We start from the raw sequence: 23,588 nt of genomic DNA on the forward strand, positions 1-23,588 counted from the left end.
TGCGAACCACCCCGAGATCTATGGATGAAAGGCGGTGTACAAATTTTATACAAAAATAAATACTAATAATAAAACCAAATTCCTTACTGGTTCCGTGAGACAAATACCACATTCTCCTGCATTGTTGCCGATTGCGATCCCAGCAGCAGACTTTTATTTTTTTATTTTAAATAAACAATTCAACAACATTTCAAATTTATCAGTCAGTCATTCCACCTGTGACTTCCCCTCCCTCCCTCCCTCCACGGTTCCCTCAAAAATTCAATTTATGCTGCAATGTCATAGTAACTCTAGACCTTCACCTAATCTCACTGTACAAACAAAAAGTCCACCCCCGCTGCTGTTCTCACTCAAATCCTATTTGCATTCTAACATTTTTTCAGTATTCTGCAAACATTTTCCAACCTTCTTTAAAACCGGTCTCTTTCTGATCTCTAATTTTGCACGTCAAAACTTGCCGGTTCTCCATATTCCAGCTGCCATTCTTCTTTGGCAGGTACCACCTCCTTGTGCCATTTTTGGGCGCATAATATTTGTGTTGCCGTGGTTGTGTAAAGAAATCGACAAATAACTCTCTTCCCTGTTTTTTGACATATCATTTTCAACAGTAATTAAACATACTTTTACACCTTATTCAATTTTTTTGACTTCCATCAATCCTGTCTGAAAATTTTCCAGTCTAATCTCTTAGTATGCATTTCTTATCTTCCCTATTACAGTGGTACCTTGGGTTACATACGCTTCAGGTTACAGCCTCCACTAACCCAGAAATAGTACCTTGGGTTAAGAACTTTGCTTCAGGATGAGAACAGAAATCGCATGGTGGCGGCGGGAGGCCCCATTAGCTAAAGTGGTGCTTCAGGTTAAGAACAGTTTCAGGTTAAGAACGGACCTCCGGAACGAATTAAGTACTTAACCTGAGGTACCACTGTACATTTCAAACTCATAACCAATATCTCTATCTTTTACTACTTGGTGACACTTCGTATATTTCTCCTTACGAAACTTCTTGTAGTCCTACTAGTGTAATTTGCTGATTACAGTTGCTCTTCAAATAATTCAACCCCCCCCCCCTTGTTTCTCATCCTTCCTGGATCAGAACCCCTTTCACCTTCACATGGACCGGAGCAATGACTTTGAGACGCTCCTGGAGCTGCTGGCTAACATATTCCGCTCCAACAAATGGCGCGAGGTCACCTTGGTGCTGTGCCAGGCCTGGGATGTCCCTGCCTTTGTGGACCTGTGGAGCAGCTACGCCGAGCTGGAGAGGACGGCCGTGGTGGACCTGAGCTTCCTTGAGGAGAAAGAGGCTGCCCGCCTCCTGCGCCGCCACTTGGAGGAGTACCGGGAACTTCCCGGCCCCGCTCTGCTCTTTGGCTGCAATGCCCGCCACTCCCAGCTGGTCTTCCGGATGGCCAGGGACCTCGGGGTGCTGCAGGAGTTCCACTGGGTGCTGGGGCAGCCCCAGAATGTGGACCAGCTTCGGACGGAAGGGCTGCCCCTGGGGCTCTTAGCCTACGGGGAGGTGGGCAGGCCGTCCCTGGAACAGTTCGTCCACGACGCAGTGGAGCTGGTGTCGAGGGCCATCTCCAGGGCCGTTTACGTCCGCCCGGACCTCGCCCTCATCCAGAACATGGTGAACTGCAACGACAAGCACACCGTCGCCTCCGAGTCCTCAGGCCGCTACCTCTCCCAGTGAGTAAGCCGGGGTCCCCGAAATTTGTGATGGGTAGGGGGAGGACAAAAAAGCATTTTAGAAGACCTGTGGCCAGTGCGAGTTCCCGTTCTCAGCAGACTGAGAAGAGGCACTCATCCAGAGATGCAACAGGAAGGTGATTGAGCCTCATCTCTGCATGGATTGTGTGGTGCCTGACATAGAGGCAAGCCCAAAACAGGGACCTGTCAAGAGATGTGACAGGCCAAGAATGGGGATTCTTCCAGAGATGCAACAGGCAGCCTCTCCTGTGGGCAGGTGGTTCCATTTCTTCTTTGTAGGGACCGGGTGATCTGGTCTGGCAAGCCCTGACTCATACAGAGTTGCAACGGGCAGCTGCCTGTGAGGACTGACAGCTGAGCTGTATCCCTGCAGTGGGAGAGAATGACTGATTCAATTATGCCCAGAATAGAGAGGGAGTCATGGAGGCTGAGTGGTAGGAGGCAGGCCCAGATCCGCAGACTCCTTTGGGAACCTGGGTGCTCCTCATCAGGAGGGGCTTGCATTCACTGCCTGTTAACCCCTGAGACAGTTTTAAGGCTCTGCTACTTCCACAAGTTAACATCCAACTATTGCAGCACGACCGACCGGGAATGTCATGCTCCTGCTCCCCTTTCTCTTGTGGCAGGTAGTTCCACAAGTTTACATATACAACCAATGCAGCGTATCTTACCAGGAACCCACCCTCCTGCTTTCCTCTCCCTCCCTCTTCTCTTGGTTCCAGGTTTTTAGCCAACACGTCCTTCCGCGGCCAGACGGGGGAGGTCTTCGTGCACAACACGTCCCGCGTCCACACAGATCGCCACTACAAAGTCTGGAGCCTCCTGAGGGACTCTGTGGGGCAGCCCACCTGGGTGACGGTGGGGACCTGGAAAGGGGGCGAGATGGAGGTGGAGGAGGGGACATGGCCCCAGCACCTGCAGCGCAGGAACCAGGCAGAGGGGTTTTGCCGCATGAAACTGCGCGTGGTGACCTTGGTAGAGCATCCTTTCGTCTTCACCAGGGAGGTGTGTGCGAACCAGAAAGCGCCTGTATTTATTCAAAAGCTTTTTTTTTAAAAAAAATGAATCTTGTTTACATCCGGGGTAAGAGGTGTGGGTTAATGTGCATAACAGCCAGTCATTGTGCAACATTCCCCACAGCCTCTTGGACCTTATGCACAACGGCTGGGAAATGTACCAAAAGAAAAAAGCAGTCGAGATACACATGCTCCCCAAGGCCTGCTGGTAATTGTCTACATTGACCAGGAAATGTGCAAAATCCCCTCTCCGCGCAGAGGTTATGTGTTCATTCTCTAGGAAGGTTGGTCAATGTGCAGAATGACTGGCTGTTAACGCACATTAACCGCTCACAGAGGAGGATGTCCATCCAAGTCAGACTCAGAGGAGCTCCACTTTCTTAAATTGGTCATGCCCATTGATTTCAGTGGACCTACTCTGAGTATGACACAACCCACGAGGACAAGGAGACAGAGCCATCATTTTATTTTATATTAGTTTATTTTTAATTTAAATTTTTTAAAATACATTTTATTAATATTTTCCACACAACAGCAACAACACGAAAAATATCGAAAAATAAAAATACACAAAACACAAAAACCAGCATACAAAAAAACCCAACTCTATATCTTATAAACACTAAAAAGAAAAACAAACATTGACTTCCACCAATCCCACGGCACCTCCTTTATCTCTCATTGTGTCTTCCTGTTTTCCTTATCATCTCTATCCTAGCATCTAGATAGAAATCCCTCTTTCTTATCACTTCACAAGGTGATTCCAGACTCTGTCCTTGAACCTTGGCTTTTAGGGTATTCATTTAGGCACTCCCATTCCTTTTTCACTTCACTTTTAGGTTTCTGTCTTATTATATCTGTCAATTTGGCTAATTCTAAATATTCTGAAGAAGGCAGGAGTGCCTGGCGTGCTCTGGTCCATGGAGGCACGAAGAGTCGGACACGACTAAAAGACTAAACAACAACAACAACAAAAATATTCTGAAAGCTTACATAACCATTCTCCCCATCATTTTAAGCCAAGCTTCCTTGCTGAGCTAGGGCAGGGGTTTTCAACCCATGTTCTGTGGCACCCTGGGGTGCAGCGGGCAACACTGTCCTCTGCCCCTCTTCCCTTCCCTCCCTCCTCTGATGCCCTCTTATATCTCTGCCTCCCCAAGGCTTGCACAGCTGTTTGTTGCAGCTACCCTGGCTACAAGCTCCGCAGGCGAATGGTGCCTCTGGGGCTGGCCAGGGGGTGCTGGGTGCCAGGAGCTAAGGCAGCTAAGCAAGCAAGCAGGCGAGGGAGCCCAGCCAGCCAGTTGGGAATGGATAGACAAGTGGGCAGCTGGGCAGCCAGGCACTATTCTGGCCTTTCAGTGAGCCAACAGTGTTACGCGGCAGCTAAAAAAGCCAATGCAATTCTGGGCTGCATCAATAGGAGTATAGAATCTAGATCAAGGGGAATAATAGTGCCACTGTATTCTGCTCTGGTCAGACCTCACCTGGAGTACTGTGTCCAGTTCTGGGCACCACAGTTCAAGAAGGACACTGACAAACTGGAACGTGTCCAGAGGAGGGCAACCAAAATGGCCAAAGGCCTGGAAACGATGCCTTATGAGGAACGGCTTAGGGAGCTGGGCATGTTTAGCCTGGAGAAGAGGAGGTTAAGGGGTGATATGATAGCCATGTTCCAATATATAAAAGGATGTCACATAGAGGAGGGAGAAAGGTTGTTTTCTGCTGCTCCAGAGAAGCGGACACGGAGCAATGGATCCAAACTACAAGAAAGAAGATTCCACCTAAACATGAGGAAGAACTTCCTGACAGTAAGAGCTGTTTGACAGTGGAATTTGCTGCCAAGGAGTGTGGTGGAGTCTCCTTCTTTGGAGGTCTTGAAGCAGAGGCTTGACAACCATATGTCAGGAGTGCTCTGAGGGTGTTTCCTGCTTGGCAGGGGGTTGGACTCAATGGCCCTTGGGGTCTCTTCCAACTCTATGATTCTATGATTCTTTCCTGTGCTTGTTGCATGCCAGGCCTGCCTGGGATCTGAGTGCCCAGTGCTCAGAAGAGGAGCTTTTCCGCTGTGCAGGCCTGGCAGTGCCCACTGCTACCACTGCTGCCTCCCAAAGTAATGTCAGGAGATCAGCCTACATTCAAGTAGGACCCTGGCAGAGACACATGCCCGACTGGCATGTTCCCTCCCTTCTGGTCAATCATTCGGGAGCTTCATAAGCTTTCTTCAGCCCAAACATCACAGCGACTGATGCCAACAGACATCGGCACACTCAGGGATCCGCAGCGTTTGTGCAGTTCGTGTAACAGAACTCAATAGCTCAGCATTTTGGCTACTTTATTTACATATAAAAACACACAGAGTACTGCAACATGGCTCCCTCCCTCTCTAGCATCAGACAGCAAAGAGACAAAGAACAAAGGACAATAGTCCCACTTCACGGAACACAGGAACACAAACATCCTGTCTCCGTCACTTCCCACTCTGTGGAGCCAAAACACACACTGTCATGTGAAAGACAACAATCCCATGACTGCAATCAGGGAGCAGGAATTCTAAGAGGTAAGGTGCTGGCCTCATGTTCAGCTTTGGCCAGTCTCTGTTGAGCCACTTAGGCTGGGAGCATCCTCTTCCCAGGTTGCCCAGAGGATTCCCAAGGAGAGGGCAGAGGGGAGGCGGCTGAGGGAACACACAACAAGGGAGGGTGTCCAAAAAAGGATGAGAGGCTGCCAGCTCTGCAGGCAAGGGGGGACATAACTGGGCTCCTGAGGCCCACAAGGGTCCTACAGGAAGAAAGTCATTGGTCAAGGGAGCCGTAGACTCAAAAAGGTTGAAAACCTCTGTCCTAGGGATAAGGAATACCCTGCAGCAAGGAGTTCCACCAGTTAACGCCACAGGGTCGAAAGCTGAAGGAGTAACTGAGCTTAGTGAGCAGGGGGAGTCAGTGGCAGAAGTAGAAGCAGGAGAGGAGGGAGGCCAGGAGGCAGAGATGTTGAAGAGTCACAGGTGACTCCCCCTCCTGCTGCAAGAAGCTCCCCTCCCTCTTGTCTCCCAGGACCAGGAGGGGCATGAAAAGTGCAGAGGGGAGGTTGGCTGCACACAGGCGCAGTCTCCAATTGCTTGGGAGAAACCCTGGAGAGGAGGGGATTTAAATGGCTATGGGTGGCTTTCAGTCTTGGCAACTGATCCATGGCAAGACCTAGTGGGGGTGAACTGCTGTGCTCATCAGGCCTGACACTCCGGCAAGTCTGTGCAGATCGTGTTTTTGCTGGTAAAGAGTTAACTCCAACTTGCGCAGTGTGATTTATTGCTGGCTGGCTCCTGACATCTAGGAGAGAGAGAGAGATACTAATCTGTGGTTTATGCAGGTGGATGAAGAAGGCAACTGTCCTGCTGGCCAGCTGTGTCTGGACCCCCGAACCAACGACTCGGCCGTGCTGGACACCCTCTTTGACGAGCTCAACTCTGAGAACGGCTCGGTCCCCGCCGAGTACCGGAAATGCTGCTACGGCTACTGCATTGACCTCCTGGAAAAGTTGGCCGAGGACCTCCCCTTTGACTTTGACCTCTACATCGTGGGGGACGGGAAGTACGGGGCCTGGAAGAACGGCCGCTGGACAGGGCTGGTGGGGGACCTCCTGAGCGGGACGGCCCACATGGCCGTGACGTCCTTCAGCATCAACTCGGCCCGCAGCCAAGTGATCGACTTCACCAGCCCCTTCTTCTCCACCAGCCTGGGCATCCTGGTGAGGATCCGGGACACGGCCTCTCCCATTGGAGCCTTCATGTGGCCGCTGCACTGGACGATGTGGGTGGGCATCTTTGTGGCTCTCCACATGACCGCCCTGTTCCTCACCCTCTACGAGTGGAAGAGCCCCTACGGGATGACCCCCCACGGGCGCAACCGCATGAAGATCTTCTCCTACTCCTCGGCGCTCAACCTCTGCTACGCCATCCTCTTTGGGCGAACCGTCTCCAGCAAGACCCCCAAGTGTTGGACTGGGCGCTTCCTGATGAACCTCTGGGCCATCTTCTGCCTCTTGGTCCTCTCCAGCTACACCGCCAACCTGGCTGCCGTGATGGTGGGAGAGAAGACCTTTGAGGAGCTGTCTGGGATTCACGACCCCAAGGTCAGTGCAGGGTTGGGTAACCTCTGAGTGCTGCCATCTGCTGGCCTTGCACAGCACTGCTTGCTGCACAGCACCACCTAGTGGCCCTTGCACGGCACTGCCTGCTCCACAGCGACACCTAGTGGCTCTTGCACGGCTCTGCTTGCTGCACAGCTCCACCTAGTGGCCCTTGCACGGCTCTGCCTGCTGCACAGCTCCACCTAGTGGCCCTTGCACGGCACTGCCTGCTCCACAGCGCCACCTAGTGGCCCTTGCACGGCCCTGCCTGCTCCACAGCGCCACCTAGTGGCCCTTGCACGGCCCTGCCTGCTCCACAGCGCCACCTAGTGGCCCTTGCACGGCTCTGCCTGCTGCACAGCGCCACCTAGTGGCCCTTGCACGGCACTGCCTGCTGCACAGCTCCACCTAGTGGCCCTTGCACGGCACTGCCTGCTCCACAGCGCCACCTAGTGGCTCTTGCATGGCTCTGCTTGCTGCACAGCTCCACCTAGTGGCTCTTGCATGGCTCTGCCTGCTGCACAGCTCCACCTAGTGGCCCTTGCACGGCACTGCCTGCTCCACAGCGCCACCTAGTGGCCCTTGCACGGCTCTGCCTGCTGCACAGCTCCACCTAGTGGCCCTTGCACAGCACTGCCTGCTCCACAGCGCCACCTAGTGGCCCTTGCACGGCTCTGCCTGCTGCACAGCGCCACCTAGTGGCCCTCGCACGGCTCTGCCTGCTCCACAGCTCCACCTAGTGGCCCTCGCACGGCACAGCACCACCTGCACAGCACCACCTACTGGCCCTTCCCGTTTATACAACTAATGCCGTAGTCTGGCTGTTGTTGCTCCCAGACCACAACTTCAGAGTCGGGAGGGACCCCAAGGGTCATCTAGTCCAACCCCATGCAATGCAGGAATCTCAAATTAAGATTTTAAGTCCGCTTGCTTCTATTAAAAAAACCCCACCATGTGGTCCCTGTTTTGCTTTTGGGCAGCTGCACCATCCGTCGCAAGGATTCCGATTTGGGACCGTCTGGGAGAGCAGCGCGGAGGAATACATCAAGAAGAGTTTCCCAGACATGCACGAATACATGCGGCGGCTGAGTGTCCCCACGACCCCCGCAGGCATCAAAATGCTCAAGTGAGTTGGGGGTGGAGGGGATGGGAAAACTCAGTTCAATTTGCATTTGAAGGGAGACCGACCAAATCAACACTCCCCCCCCCCTGAAATATGCAAGCCAAAACAAACCCATCTATTGAAATTGTGGCGCCAGCACAGCCAGGAAAGGTACCATTGGAAAGGTAAAAGAGATACATGAGCATAGCCCCCTTCTGTAACCAAGTACATAAATAAAAATACTTAACTAAAAGCAGAAATTGTAGAAGGGTTTTGACAGATTTTTCTGAGCACTTGGGGTCAAAATAAAGTAATTTGAAACAACGGTTGTGGAGACATTTCATTCCGAATCTGCTAGACAAAGCCAGATAAAGAGTAATGAGTTGGGTGTTCCCCACGACATACGGTAAACCCTGGCTACACCCATGGATAGATAGATAGACGGGGTAGATGAGGTGTTAGGGGAGGGGTAGTAATAATAATAATAAAGGGAAGCAGGTGGCGCTGTGGTCTAAACCACAGAGCCTAGGGCTTGCCGATCAGAAGTTGGCGGTTTGAATCCCTGCGATGGGGTGAGCTCCCGTTGCTCAGTTCCTGCTCCTGCCCACCTAGCAGTTCGAAAGCACCTCAAAGTGCAAGTAGATAAATAGGTACCACTCCAGCGGGAAGGTAAACAGTGTTTCCGTGCGCTGCTCTGGTTCGCCAGAAACGGCTTAGTCATGACCCAGAAAAACTGTCTGCGGACAAACGTCAGCTCCCTTGGCCAGTAAAGCGAGATGAGCACCGCAACCCCAGAGTCATTTGCGACTGGACTTAACTGTCAGGGGTCCTTTACCTTTTAATAATAATAATAGTAATAATAATAATAATTGGACGAGACCAAGTGTGGGTCCAGGAGTCAAGAAGGCAGGTGCCTTCACTGTGCTCTTTTTGGTGGCTGCTAAAAACACGCCTGTTTAAAAAGGGGTTTCTGTGCATGCTGTGGAGGGAAGGGAGGGGCAGGTGGAGCTCATCCACCTGGGAAGGGAGCCCGTTGGGGAGAAGGAAAACTCTGACCATGAACCTCCACTGCTTTGTGGGATATCTTCAGGCTCAGCAGTAAATCCTCCACAAATGCAGAATGGAGTCCCTAAGGCGGTTGAATGGTGCCTTGCACACCTCCTTCCAGCAACTCTTGCAGCCAGTAGGTAACCAAACAACCCCCTGTGTTGCAAAGAGAACGTCAGCAATGTCTAGGCAACACGATGACCATGCACATACGCAATGGACAACCTTTACAGAATTCCTTCAAACCATAACAAAATGAAATCTTTAGTCTCAAAGTCTCTGAAAATCTTTAAATGAAGCGAGGTACCAGACTGTGTACGATGAAAGACAAGAAGGACACTGACAAACTGGAACGTGTCCAGAGGAGAGCAACCAAAATGGTCAAAGGCCTGGAAACGATGCCTTATGAGGAACGGCTAAGGGAGCTGGGCATGTTTAGCCTGGAGAAGAGGAGGTTAAGGGGTGATATGATAGCCATGTTCAAATATATAAAAGGATGTCAAATAGAGGAGGGAGAAAGGTTGTTTTCTGCTGCTCCAGAGAAGCGGACACGGAGCAATGGATCCAAACTACAAGAAAGAAGATTCCACCTAAACATTAGGAAGAACTTCCTGACAGTAAGAGCTGTTGGACAGTGGAATTTGCTGCCAAGGAGTGTGGTGGAGTCTCCTTCTTTGGAGGTCTTTAAGCAGAGGCTTGACAACCATATGTCAGGAGTGCTCTGATGGTGTTTCCTGCTTGGCAGGGGGTTGGACTCGATGGCCCTTGGGGTCTCTTCCAACTCTATGATTCTATGATTCTATATAGAATTGCTTCATAAACCCATCTTATTTCGAATGAATGTATGTAAATGAAAATATCAAATGCTGTGGAACAGTGCTCATGTAATAATGTAGTCACTGCTCATGTCTTGCTCTGCTTTCCTTTGAACCCCACCAGCAAGGCCAAGAGGGGGTCTTGCTGCCTGGGCCGTCCAGGACCCCCAGACACATTGCCCAGGTTTGCCCCCCAGGCCGGTCACTGCAGCAGTTTGACTTCACACCTGGAGGCACAGTCCATTGTCTCTCAAGACTGATGGAGGCCAACAATATATGCTACTGTTCGTGCATCTGCTCTTTGCAATACCTTAGGTCTGAGCTATGCAACAATTCAGGTTTAGCAAAGGTCATGCCTTGCTGACCTGTCAAAGTTCTGCAGCAAAGGAATGGCTGCTTTGCTGAAGCAACAGGGGCCTCGATTCGGCTCAGCGCCGTTTGCCATCATTTGTTTGGTGCTTTGCTCAGTTCTCTAAGGAGCTGGAGACATAGACTTGTAAAGTCGGAAGGGACCCCAAGGGTCATCTAGTTCGACCCCCTGAAATGGAGGTCAGTTGATCTGCAACAGAACTGGGTTATATGGTTCAAGGGCAATTCAGACTGGGCAATTCATACCTCTCATAATTTATGGTGTCTGCTTGCAAAACCTTCAGCGCTTCAGGCTTAGCTCTGTCTGTTTTAATTAACTCGGGATTTTGGGTCTCTTCTCATCAGGACCAACCCTCCGAAGCTGAACGCCTTCATCATGGACAAGTCTCTGCTCGATTACGAGGTCTCCATCGACTCCGACTGCAAGCTCCTCACCGTCGGGAAACCCTTTGCGATCGAAGGTTTGGGGGGAAACGTCAAAGGACTTTATTTCATGGCTCCCCGAGCCCTGCTCATTTAGCGAGGAATCCTAGCGGAAGGGTTTTGAGACGGAGAGAGAGAGGAGGGGGGCGGGAGGGGGGCGATCGCAGTCCCAATCTCGCCGTAATGAAACTGGGTCACCTCAATCAATCTTTTAAGTGGGGCTGTTAAATATTAAAGTGCGGGAGATGAGAGATGCCTCTCCGGGGGTCAACTGTTTTCCTTGGGGGGGAGGGAGGCGGGAAGACGCAGCGGCACAGTTGGCTCCTTTGGAGGCTGCAGACTTCACAGTCTCACCTCCCCCCCCCCACAAGCTGTCCTATAGGGGAAAGGTCCCCCCCCCCCTTGAAGGCCATGTGCTCTTCTGAGTGACCTATCGGGAATGTGGCTTTAAGTTTGAAAAAAGGTTTGTAAGAACATTAGGAGAGCCTGCAGGATCAGACCAATGGTCTGTCTACTCCAGCATTATGGGAAACAGAGAAGCAAGGCAGTGGAGACGCGTAGAATGGTAGAGTTGGGAGGGTCCACCATGGGTCATCTAGTCCAACCCCCTGAAATACAGGAATCACAGCTAAAGCATCCCCAACAGGTGGGCATCCAACCTCTGCTTAAAAGCCTCAAGTGAAAGGGATCCCCTCAAACTCTCCCACTCCGTGGTGCTGTGAGTTGAACTGAACCTTAATAGGTTCTAGAGTAAAGGTAAAGGTAAAGGGACCCCTGACCATTAGGTCCAGTCGTGGCCGACTCTGGGGTTGTGGCACTCATCTCGCTTTATTGGCCGAGGGAGCCGGCGTACAGCTTCCAGGTCATGTGGCCAGCAGGACTAAGCCGCTTCTGGCGAGCCAGAGCAGCGCATGGAAATGCCGTTTACCTTCCCACCGGAGTGGTACCTATTTATCTACTTGCACTTTGAGGTGCTTTCAAACTGCTAGGTTGGCAGGAGCTGGAACAGAGCAACGGGAGCTCACCCTATCACGGGGATTCGAACCACCGACCTTCTGATCGGCAAGTCCTAGGCTCTTTGGTTTAACCCACAGTGCCACCCGTTTCCCTAGGTTCTAGAGTAGCCCCCATTAAATCAGTGGACTGAAGTGAGTCACCACCTTTTCATTTCAATAGGTTGCCTCTGAGTGGGACTCTCTACGTCTGCGAATTTCAAGGAGTCTTCTCTGAGTAGAACTCACAATCGGGTTGTGTGTGTGTGTGTGTGTGTGTGTGTGTCTGGGTGAAGTGTTTGTGTCTCGCACCTCTTTGTCCCTAGCATTTGGGGGTTCTACTGAGCCGTTCCCTGCAACTGAAGCTCTCTGCTCCTGCATGAAAATCTGTTTCATTTTTTGTTCCTCTCCACTCCTTCCCACGCTGGAATATTCTGTTTCCCCATCCCTCTGCCCCAGGAGCAGCCAGGGGTCTGCAGGGGGCAGCCTTGCAAACTTTGCTGCAAATCCTCTTTGGGTTTATGGGGTGCGGAGGTGGAGGAGGGGAGCACCTGATACCCCCTAACGCTTTCGCTCCTTCTTGACATCCCTAATTATTTCCAGGCTGCCCTCGCTGGAGCATCATCTGAAATGCTTTTTGATCTCTCCGTTTCTCATTAGCTCTTCGGCAAACTGGGGAGCCGAACGGAATACAAATGAACCCATTATTTCTCTCTCTCTCTCTCTCTCTGGCCCTCCCCACACCACACTTGATTCCCACTCCCCAATAATTGATCCAGTCTCATCTGCCAGATTTATATTTTTTGAGAGAGGAGGGGTGGTGAGGAGAAGATTCTTTATTTCCTTTTATAACGTACATCAAACAGAGAGAACAGGTGAAAATTGAAAGATGAAAACGATAGAATGAGTGCAGTCGCAGAGCGGTTCAAATAACAAAATCTAAGTTGAGAATGTAAGTTTTATCAGATTATCTATTTGCAAGGCTCGTGATGCGGGCTGCCGTGAAAATGATGCTTCACGTGGGAGAAAGGAGTGCCAAATCGCATTAAAAGCGCCAGGAGGTTCCTGTCCTTGTCAAAATATCAAATTATGCGTAATTTTCTCCCTATTCCAAAGTGAGTGGTACCAAGAGCCAGTGTAAGATTTGAGAGGTGTTTTCCATTGAGCGGCAACGACTGTCAAGAGGAGACTGATTGTTTTGACAATATATCGCTAAAAATATTCTGTGACTTTTAATTTTGAACAGCAAACAATAGCTTCTTTAGTAATGTTTAGTGTTTCTGCCAAGATTTAACTCCAGAAATCTTTTACCAGTGTGTACATTCCACCCTAAATGAGAGTTGACTGCCAGGGGATATTCTTGACCCCAAGGTGAAGTGATTGACAGGTCAGAGAATCTCCCCTCCCTCTTTTTCCCCCCCAGCTGTAGACTGTTTATAACATTAGTGTCTCATATTGAATATGAATGATCTGTAGAAAGAACTCTTATGAACTGAAAGCAGAGGCTCTGTATGTACTTTTGCAACCCAAGAAAAACTTTTAAGAAAAACAAATTTTTAACAAAAACGAGAATGGGTTTGGAAAAAAGTGTTCTTATTAAAGATTTCCTTGGGTTACCTAAGTACATACAGTGTCTCTGCTTTCAGTTCATAGAGTTCTTTCCACGGATCAGTTACATTAAGCTGCAAAGTTGCATCAGCAACAATAGGAAGGTTGAATAGATTTGTCTTGTTGGTCCATATCGACTTATTTATCCATCCGCCCACCCACTAGGATATGGTAAATAAAACTGCCAGTACCCTAACACCATTTATATCCATCTGGGGTCAGACTACATTTGTAGAATCATAGAATGGTAGAGTTGGAAGGGGACCCCCAGGGTCATCTAGTCCAACCCCCTGCAATAAATAATAATAATAATAATAATAATAATAATAATAATAATAATAAAATTATTTATACCCCGCCCTTCCCGGTTCAGAAAACCAGGCTCAGGGCGGCTAACAACAAATTTAAAACACTTAATTGATGCAACAAAAAACAGCATAAATACAGTATAAAACGTGAATAATAATAAATTCAGAATTCAAAAATCAGTTTAGGGGGAAAATCCATCCAATAAACATTAGATGATCACCAGGGCTAGCTGGCTAAATTAGTCCTATTTGGGCCAGCGAGGAGACCAGGGGAGAATTAGCTGTGGGATCCCAGAGCAGGTAATCTTCATAAAAAGGAAAGGAAGGGGAATAAAAGATCAGGCTAAGTTAAAATTGAAAGCCAGGCAGAACAGCTCTGTCTTACAGGCCCTGTGGAAGGAGGTTAAATCCTGCAGGGCCCTGGTCTCCTGGGACAGAGTATTCCACCAGGTCAGAGCCATCACTGAGAAGGCCCTGGCCCTGGTGGGGGATAATCTGACTTCCTTAGGGCCCGGGACCTCTAAACTATGGTTATTCATGGACCTTAAGGTCCTCCGTGGGGCAGACCAGGAGAGGCGGTCCCATAGGTACGAGGGTCTTAGGCCGTGAAGGGCTTTAAAGGTCAAAACCAGCACCTTGAACCTGACCCTGTACTCCACCGGGAGTCAGTGCAACTGGTAAAGCACTGGGTGAATCTGCTCCCATGGCAGAGACCCCTGAGGAGCCTCGCTGCAGCATTCTGCACCCGCTGGAGTTTCTGGGACAGCTTCAAGGGCAGCTCCGCATAGAGCGAATTACAGTAGTCAAGCCAGGAGGTGACCATCGCATGGATCACTGTGGCGGGAAAGGTAAGGGACCAACTGCCCACAACTGTTGCTGGTGGGGCTCAAACCTCCAACCTCCTGGCTAACAGCCAAATGCTAAGGTTCCTGTGTCCACTTTTGGTCACCTCACCTCAAAAATGGGGATAGAATAAGTTCAGAAAAGGCCACGCGAATGATCAGATGGAACGGATCAAATGTGAGGAGAGGCTGCAGCATTTGGAGTTTTCCAGTTCAGTTAAAAGACGAGTGAGAGATGTCATGAGGGAAGTTTGTAAAATGATGCGTGGCGTGGAGAAGGGGGGGGGGAGTTTTTTAATGTTTGGCATTTTATTAAGTTTTTATATGTGCCGGAAGCCATCCAGAGTGGCTGGGGAAACTCAGCCAGATGGGCGGGATATAAAATTATTATTATTATTATTATTATTATTATTATTATTATTATTATTATTACAGTGGTACCTCAGGTTACATACGCTTCAGGTTACAGACTCTGCTAACCCAGAAATAGAACCTCGGGTTAAGAACTTTGCTTCAGGATGAGAAAAGAAATCGCGCGGCGGCAGCAGGAGGCCCCATTAGCTAAAGTGGTACCTCAGGTTAAGAACAGTTTCAGGTTAAGAACGGACCTCCGGAACGAATTAAGTACTTAAGCCGAGGTACCACTGTATTCTTTCCTCTCCTGAAACACTACAGCTTGCATGAAGCTGAAGGTTGGGGTATTCAGGACGGATGAAAGAAATGACTTCTTTCACGCAGTTAAACTGTGGAACTCACTGCCTCAAGAAGCCACCAACTTGGATGGCTTTAAAAGAGGGCGGGACAAATTCACAGAGGATGTCTACTAGCCAAGATGGTTGGAGGTGGCAATGCTAGTTGCTGGAAGCCACAGAAAGGGAGAATTACTTCTTTTTGAGGGGGCGGGGGGGCGGGGGGGGAACTTGCCTTCAGATTTCCCTTGGGGGGGATCTGGTTGGCCACTGTGAGAAGAGGAGCCGGACTAGATGGGTCACTGGACTTATCCGGCAGCTAGGCTTTGAAAATTTTATTTTATTTTATTTTATTTATTAACGTTCTTATGTTACATCAGCAAAGAATATCATATTACAATACAATGCTTATTATCATATAATTTTCAACATGTATACAAAATTTATCTACAAAGTTTATATACCTAAAGATAACAAAAGGGGGGGGGGGAAACAAGAACAAAAAACTATTCTAAAGTCGTATCTGTACCAACACTTTGGACTTCCTGTCTATCCCGTTGTATATTCCTTTTTTACAATTGAATATACTCTCATTACTGTATATTTCTTTACATTTTGTCTAATACATTCCTATATGTATTCTCAATCAGTCTCTCTCCAACGTCAATCAAATGCTAACATAGATAGTGAACCTTTGCTGTATTTTTGAACATATCTCCTATATCTATCCCATTTTCCCATAAATTTTTGTTTTGAGTTGCCTCTCAGGCTATTTGTCAACTGTGCCATTTCAGCAAATTCTTGTAGCTTGACATGCCAATCCGTTAGTGTCGAGTCTTCTTCTTCCTTCCACACCTTTGCCACCAAAGTCCGAGCTGCGGCCACTGCATATTGAAGATATTTTAATGGAACCTCCATGTCCAGAGGCAATGTATCTGATCCTTAGGTTCTCAGGGGGACTTGGCCACGGTGAGGATGCTGGACCAGAGAGGCCACTGGCCTGGTCTAGCAGTTGGGCTCTCCTTGTTTTATGTTCTAATATCTGACTGATATTAGAACTAGAAGGCACTCTGTGCATGCTCAAAACCGAGATTGGTGTTCCTCCAGCAACACCCTTTATTTCTTTTTTTTTGCATCGACCCACCACAATATCTGTGTTTGTGCCACCTTCCAGGCTACGGGATCGGCCTTCCCCAGAACTCGCCCCTGACCTCCAACATCTCGGAGTTCATCAGCCGCTACAAATCGTCCGGCTTCATGGACCTTCTCCACGACAAATGGTACAAGATGGTCCCCTGTGGAAAGCGGGTCTTTGCTGTCACCGAGGTACGGAGGGGGCTGGGGAAAGGGTGGGATGTGGAGCACACAATGAAAGAACAATCATGCATTGTTGCAAAAGCTGGGTGCCAGCCCCCACTCTCTGCAAGACTCCAGGGGGTTCCAGGCACTCGCCCAGGGTCTGTGGTCCCTTGGGGCTCCAGCTGTTTTTGGACCACAGTTCCCTTCATCCCTGACCACAGGTCCTGCTAGCTAGAGATGATGGGAGTTGTAGTCCCAAAAAAGAGCTGGAGACCCAAGTTTGGGAAACCCTGGGTTAGAGTATCAGACTAGGACCTGGGTTCACAGAAGCCTTCCTACTAGGTATTTTAGGCCAAGAAATACCGAAAGAAAAGAGGATTCTATTTATGTATGCCACTACAGCCGCGAGAATGCTGATTGCACAAATTTGGAAGACTAGAGAAATACCAACTAAAGAACAATGACAAGAGAAGTTGATGAACTATGCAGAGTTGGCAAAAACGACAGACAGACTAAGAGAAAAAGGCAACAGCGACTTTGAAAAAGAATGGGAACCATTTACACTATACTTGCAGAAACAAAGAAAGTCTCTAGGCTGGACGGCAGGATTTAAATAAACATTCACATTGTTAGTATTAGAAAATGTGTAGAAGATAGAGAAATAATATGGTGTACTCATGTTTATGTTTTTAGGTTTGATGTTATTGTATAAATATGTTATTAGTAACTTTTTCTTTTAGGAGGCAGCAAAGTGGGCGAATGGAGAAACCAACCAGAAGATGGGGGAAGCCTAGCAGGGGAGGGAGGAAATGTTATGCATATGAGATGTGTGTAATGAATTGAAAAAGAAAAATGAATTAAAAAAATTAAAAAGGGACCTGGGTTCAAATCCCGCTTGGCAGTGAAGCTCGCAAGGGGTGGCCTTTTGGGGCCAGTCACCGCCATCGGCCTTTCCAGCCTCGCAGGGTTGTTGGGGGGATTAAATGAGGAGGGGAAGAGCCACCTTGAGGAAAAGGTGGGGCATAAATAGATAATGATAATAGATACAGTGAGGGAAAAAATATTTGATCCCCTGCTAAATTTGCCCGTTTGCCCTCTGACGAAGAAATGACCACTCCATAATTTTAATGGTAGGTTTATTGTAGCTGTGAGAGACGGAATAACAACAGGAAAATCCCCAGAAACCCAGAAGACAAAAGTCAGAGATTGATGTGCATTATAATGAGTGAAATAAGTATTTGATCCCTTTGCAAAAGATGACTTGGTGGCAAAACCCTTGTTGGCAATTACAGAGGTCAGACGTAGGTGGCCACCAGGTTTGCACATATCTCAGGAGGCACCGCATTTTTCGCTCTATAAGACGCACCAGACCATAAGACGCACCTAGTTTTGGGAGGAGGAAAACAAGAAAAAAAATATTCTGAATCTCAGAAGCCAGAACAGCAAGAGGGATCGCTGTGCGGTGAAAGCAGCAATCCCTCTTGCTGTTCTGGTTTCTGGGATAGCTGCGCAGCCTGCATTCGCTCCGTAAGACGCATACACATTTCCCCTTACTTTTTAGGAGGGAAAAAGTGAGTCTTATAGAGCAAAAAATACGGTATTTTGTCCCACTCCTCTTTGCAGATCCTCTCCAAGTCAGTAAGATTTCGAGGCTGATGTGTAGATACTCAAAACTTCAGCTCCCTCCACAGATTTTTGATGGGATTAAGGTCTGGAGACTGGCTAGGCGACTCCGGGACCTTAATGTGCTTCTTCCTGAGCCACTCCTTTGTTGCCTTGACCCTGTGTTTTGGGTCATTGTCATGCTGGAATACCCATCCTGGACCCATTTTCAATCCCCTGGCTGAGGGAAGGAGGTGCCCACCCAAGATTTGACGATACATGGTCCTGTCTATCGTCCCTTCGTTGCAGTGAAGGTGCCCTGTCCCTTAGCAGAAAACCACCCCCAAAGCATAATATGTCCCCCCTCCATGTTTGACGTGGGGATGGTGTTCTTGGGGTCGTAGGCAGCATTCCTCCTCCCCCAAACACGGCGAGTGCTCACAGTATGTGTGGGCTCCGAGCTCTGCTCATTCTGTCTCTCTCTCCTTGCCCAGACCCTGCAGATGGGCATCTACCACTTTTCGGGTCTCTTTGTCCTGCTTTGCATTGGTCTCTGTGGCTCTTTGTTGACTTCCCTCGGAGAGCACATCTTCTACCGCCTCATCTTGCCTCGCATCAAACGCAAGAAGAAGTTCAACTACTGGCTTCACACCAGCCAGGTAAGAGGTCGCATCCCAAACTTGCCAAAGCCCACCCTGAGCTTGCAAGGCGGCGATCCGCAGGTGGCAGCCTCCTCTTCTGTTCCCAACTCTCTTAAGCCTGGGATGGAGGGCGGCTGGTTCATCCACCCACCACATTCCTCTCAGGTGCATCTGCAAAGAAGAGAATTCCTGGCCGCCAGAGACCAGCCAGCTCTTCGTGTCTCAAAAGAACCGGCTCCCAAGCTTGCGTTGTTGATAGGATTTGCAGCTTAAATTCAAATAAGGGAAGGCTACTTTGCAGGGGTGGCGTTGCAAAGTGTTTCTGGTTTCAACAAGTGGGTTGGGGTGGATGACCTCCTGGGATCCCATCCAACTCTATGGTTCTGTTGCATGCTGATTGGACCACTTTCCTGCTTTCTGCTCACGTTGCAAAGCATTTAACTGTGAAAACCTGAGGATTCCCAAGGAAATCATGTTTCTGAGTATCAATGAGAGCTGCACTGTGGGTTTTTTTTGCCAATTTAGATGTTATCTAGCCAATCTGAAGCCTCACCATTACTTTCTTAATTTGTTTTTAATATATGCCAGAAAATCCACCGGGCGCTGAACATGGGTTTGGAGGAGCAGAGGAACAAAAAGCTGAATTTGGAGAAAAGGTAATTAAGGAACCATTCCACACTCGGCTTTGCTGCTTGCTCTGAACTCTGTTGCTTTACCTCGGGATAAATTTTGCAGCCGGAAAGAATTTGGCTTCCATCGTCCAGATTTAATCAGCTGCTAAGGAGGAGTTTATGCCATTGGGCTTTTCTTCCGATATACATAAAACTGTAAGGCTGTTGTCATGCTATCATTTTAAAAATGATGCAGGACTTTCTCAGGGGCCACTAAGAAAGATGGAAGTGTAGTGATGGAGGAAGGGGGAGGCTGTTGTTGTAGGACAGGGATGTCCAACAGGTCCACGATCTACTGGTAGATCCCTGCGAGGTTTTGGTAGATCGCAGTAGATTGCTAGCTCCCTTTCCTTAGCGGTGGTAAAATAGATTCCAGCTCCTTGCCCCGTCCTCCATTGTAGCACAATCTGCCGAAGGGGAGTTTTTAATTCTGAGTAGATGGCAGTCTCTTGGGAGTTGACCACCCCTGTTATAGGAGAGGCAGCCACTCCACATCAGGATTTGACCAGGTGCCCAGTATAAACTAGCATATGCAAATGCCATGCAAATTAGCATATGCAAATGCCATGCAAATTAGCACAGACAAATGTTATGCAACACAGCGCAGGGAAACGTTATGCAGCTTAGCATTGGCAAATGTCATGCAAATGTCCCCCAAATTAAGCAAGGGCAAATATGCAAACCAGCAAAAGCAAATGTAAATTGGCATAGGCAAATCTTATGCAAATTTCCTTTGGGAGCCTGTGCAGCAAGCTCTTCAACTACCCAGCAATGCCCCCACAATTGGACATGAAGCTCACTGGGTGACCCGGGGGGGCAATTACTGCTTCTCAGCCTTCCCTACCTCACAGGGTTGTTGTGTTTTTTCCGCTCCCTTTTTGTCCAAACTAAGACTTTGATCTAAATACAATAAAGGGGGGGGGGGAGAGAAAGGAAGAGAGAGAGAGAAAGAGAGAGAGAGAGAGAGAGAGAGAGAGAGAGAAGAGGTTAAAAGAGAGAGAAATAAAATTCAGAAAGGAAAGGACTTCTGATGCTTCATTTATGCTTCAAATATAAACAATATCCACTTTGTCCAATATAACACCCAACAAATCTACTTTCTATAAGCAAACATGAGCTTCAATCCTTGAATCCTAATGTCATTATTTCATTTTCTTTTTCACGCAAAAAGTCTTTGAGAGGTTTCCAATCTTTAAGAAATGTTAACAAATGACTTTTCTCTGATTAAACATGTCCATTTGCCATCTCGGCTCAGTCCATAAGTTTTAACAGCCATTCTTCCATCGTCCTTCCGCCACGTTAGCGCATGTAAAAGTCTCACGGCCGTGAACATACAGTGGTACCTCAGGTTACATACGCTTCAGGTTACATACACGTCAGGTTACAGACTCCGCTAACCCTGAAATAGTACCTTGGGTTAAGAACTTTGCTTCAGGATGAGAACAGAAATCATGCTCCAGTGGCACAGCGGCAGCGGGAGGCCCCATTAGCTAAAGTGGTGCTTCAGGTTAAGAACAGTTTCAGGTTAAGAATGGACCTCCAGAACGAATTAAGTACTTAACCTGAGGTACCACTGTATCTTGTAACAAAGTTCCCTAGTGCTTTTCTAACTGTATACCCATAAGTCCCAGCAGGAAGAGGTCTGGCTTTAGCTGAAAATCAGTCTTCAAAGTTCTCTTAATCTCAGAGACATGGGTTCGAGCCCAAGTTGGGCTTGTGTCCTGTGTTGCAGGGGATTGGTCTAGATGTCCATTGTGGCCCCTAGTGGTTCCCTCTCTGCGAGAAGTGAGATTATAGGGAACCAGGCAGAGGGCCTTCTCGGTGGTGGCGCCCGCCCTGTGGAACGCCCTTCCGTCACATGTCAAAGAGATAAACAACTACCTGACATTTAGAAGACATCTGAAGGCAGCCCTGTATTGGGAAGTTTTTTAATGTTTGACATTTTATTATGTTTTTATATGTGCTGGGGTATAAATAATAAAATTCTTCTAATTATTATTATTCCAACTCTACAGTTCTGTGCTTCTATTATATGTTCCCACCGTGTCATCCGTAAAAAGCAGGGGTCAGCAAACTTTTTCAGCAGGGGGCCGGTCCACTGTCCCTCAGACCTTGTGGGGGGCCAGACTATATTTTTTTTGGGGGGGGGGAATGAACAAATTCCTATGCCCCACCAATAACCCAGAGACACATTTTAAATAAAAGCACACATTCTACTCATGTAAAAACACCAGGCAGGCCCCACAAATAACCCAGAGATGCATTTTAAATAAAAGGACACATTCTACTCATATAAAAACATGCTGATTCCCAGACCATCCGTGGGCCAGATTGAGAAGGCAATTGGGCCGGATCTGGCCCCTGGGCCTTACTGTGCCTATCCATGGTATACAGGGTTGTTGTGTTGAGCTCCTGGGAGGAAAAAGTGGGGCATGAATGAATAAATAAAGCCAATTCTCCCTCTTTTCTCCTCTCCGCCTTCCCCCAAAGGTGCAACATCCAAAAGAGCCAAGAGGAACCAGAGGTCCCGCCGCCGCCGCCACCGCCCTCCAACCAGCCAGGTTGGAACAACCTCCGCCGGGCAGCCGTGAAGAAGGAGGACAAGCGCGTCCACTTCAACATTGAGAACGCCCCGGACGAGGCTTCGGATGAGGAGCGAGAGGCCCCCGTCTGGCACTGCATGAACGGCCAGGATCCGCAGCAGGGCAGCAAGGAGGACAAAGAGAAGGAGCTGAAGGAGCTGGAGAGCAAGATCGAGGACATGCGCGAGCAGCTGCGGGCTGCCCTGGTGCGCAAGAGCGAGCTGATGGTGGCGCTGGGGCCACCACCCAAGGCGCCCCGCCTGCCGCCCGCCCTCAAGGCCTTGATCAAGGAGAGCAACGAGAACAGGTGATGCCCAGGGGCGGGGGCCGCCTCTCGCCGGCTGGCTGTGCGGGGCGGCTCCAGCCAGTTGTGGAGACGGACAGCAACAGCAACGTGCGCTCGGGCTCTGGAACACTTTCGGAAAGGCTGCACAAGGCTTGGGGTGGCCAGCCGTGGGCACAGGGAAAAGGTTTGCTCTGGAGTCTGCCATGTTTCCCGGAGTCGTTTTGCAAGAGGGGGCTGCGGCAGGTGGCGTGCTGAGCCTGCACTTTGCATGCAGACGTTTCCAGGATCAATTCGCGGCAATGCCAGTTTTTGTTTTTTTAAAGATCTCAAGCGAGTCCCAGGACAGAGCCGTTATATATATATAAGGCCGCTTTGTTCGTACGTTCAGGCCCCGACACGCTAGATCTCGTCGCTGCAAGCTGGTTCTCGGTAGGTTTGCCAAGCAGCCACTGGGCGCATAGGAGCAGGCCTGCAAGCAATCAGTTGGCGCACTCTCCGGCCACCAGGTGCCATCCCAGTGAAACATATATTGGAATGGCAGAACAATCAGGGAAGGGGAAATGCAGTCGGTCAGGGACAAAACACAGAGTTTTGAAAGGAAGGCAGTCTGAGGTCCAGTCCTTTCCAGCGACACCAGGGCTTGGGAGGGCCGTTGTATTTGAGCCCCTCCATGTAGGACTCCAACTCCCAGCATTCCCAGGGCCAGTGGTCAAGGAGGAGGAGGATGGGAGTTGGAGTCCTGCACTGCCAGGAAAGCCATGGGTGTCCTCAGCAGTGGCAAAGGAGAGATGGGCAATTTCAGAAGAGGCATTCTCTCCTGAGGGCAGGGAAGGCCTCTTCAGAGGTCAGGGCTGCAGACCAAGAGGCAGGAGTGATGGGCACCAGTCTGGATGGTTCGAAACAGGACCAGACAAATTCACGGAGGAGGAGAGGGCGATTGAGGGCTACCAGTGAGGCTGGCAGTATCTGGTTTCCAACATTGTGATAAATATCACCAGCTAAACTTTGCGATACATAGATATGTCACAATGTCTGAAATAAGGATGGAGCGATGGAGAGGCATTGGCTGGTCCCACATTGTGATTTTTGCATAGCACACGAACACATCATGATATCACGAGATGGACTTCAAACCGGTTTTGGATGATCTATTGATATATCACCCAGCCGTAGCTATGAGCCAGGACAGCTGTGCTCTCTGTGTCCACGCTCAGAGGCAGCCACGCTTTTGAATCCCAGTTGCTGGAGACCTTGGGGCGGTGTGTGTCAGGGGGAGAGATGCTGTTGCTTGCATTTTGGGGGCATCTGGTGAGGAAGGGGGCTAGACTAGATGCCTCTCTTTGTCCTCAACCAGCTGCAAAACTCATCTCAGGTTCTTTTGAGCTGGGAGTTCAGCAGTTTCTTGGAGGGCCACAAGACTCCCCCACGATCCCTGGGGTGGACGCCCCATGGTCTGAC

General features: G+C 49.2%; 1 protein-coding gene across 2 annotated transcripts in view; it reads left to right on the plus strand.

Moving 5' to 3' along the window:
* GRIN3B (glutamate ionotropic receptor NMDA type subunit 3B) overlaps positions 1–22,267 on the plus strand; it is a gene marked incomplete at its 5' end in the record, with an annotated part of 36,218 nt that extends 13,951 nt beyond the window's left edge. For both annotated transcript variants that reach the window (XM_081895431.1, XM_081895432.1), the window contains 9 exons: positions 1,100–1,695; positions 2,439–2,721; positions 6,096–6,857; positions 7,835–7,980; positions 10,533–10,648; positions 16,224–16,375; positions 18,445–18,609; positions 19,180–19,247; positions 21,753–22,267. In XM_081895431.1, the coding sequence (XP_081751557.1) occupies positions 1,100–1,695; positions 2,439–2,721; positions 6,096–6,857; positions 7,835–7,980; positions 10,533–10,648; positions 16,224–16,375; positions 18,445–18,609; positions 19,180–19,247; positions 21,753–22,155 (2,691 nt within the window). In that variant the 3' untranslated portion in view covers positions 22,156–22,267. The remainder of the gene's footprint in view (positions 1–1,099; positions 1,696–2,438; positions 2,722–6,095; positions 6,858–7,834; positions 7,981–10,532; positions 10,649–16,223; positions 16,376–18,444; positions 18,610–19,179; positions 19,248–21,752) is intronic.
* Positions 22,268–23,588: the final 1,321 nt, after the last annotated feature.

This window comes from Podarcis melisellensis (assembly GCF_964234715.1).
Source record: "Podarcis melisellensis genome assembly, chromosome: 18".
NCBI lineage: Eukaryota > Metazoa > Chordata > Lepidosauria > Squamata > Lacertidae > Podarcis > Podarcis melisellensis.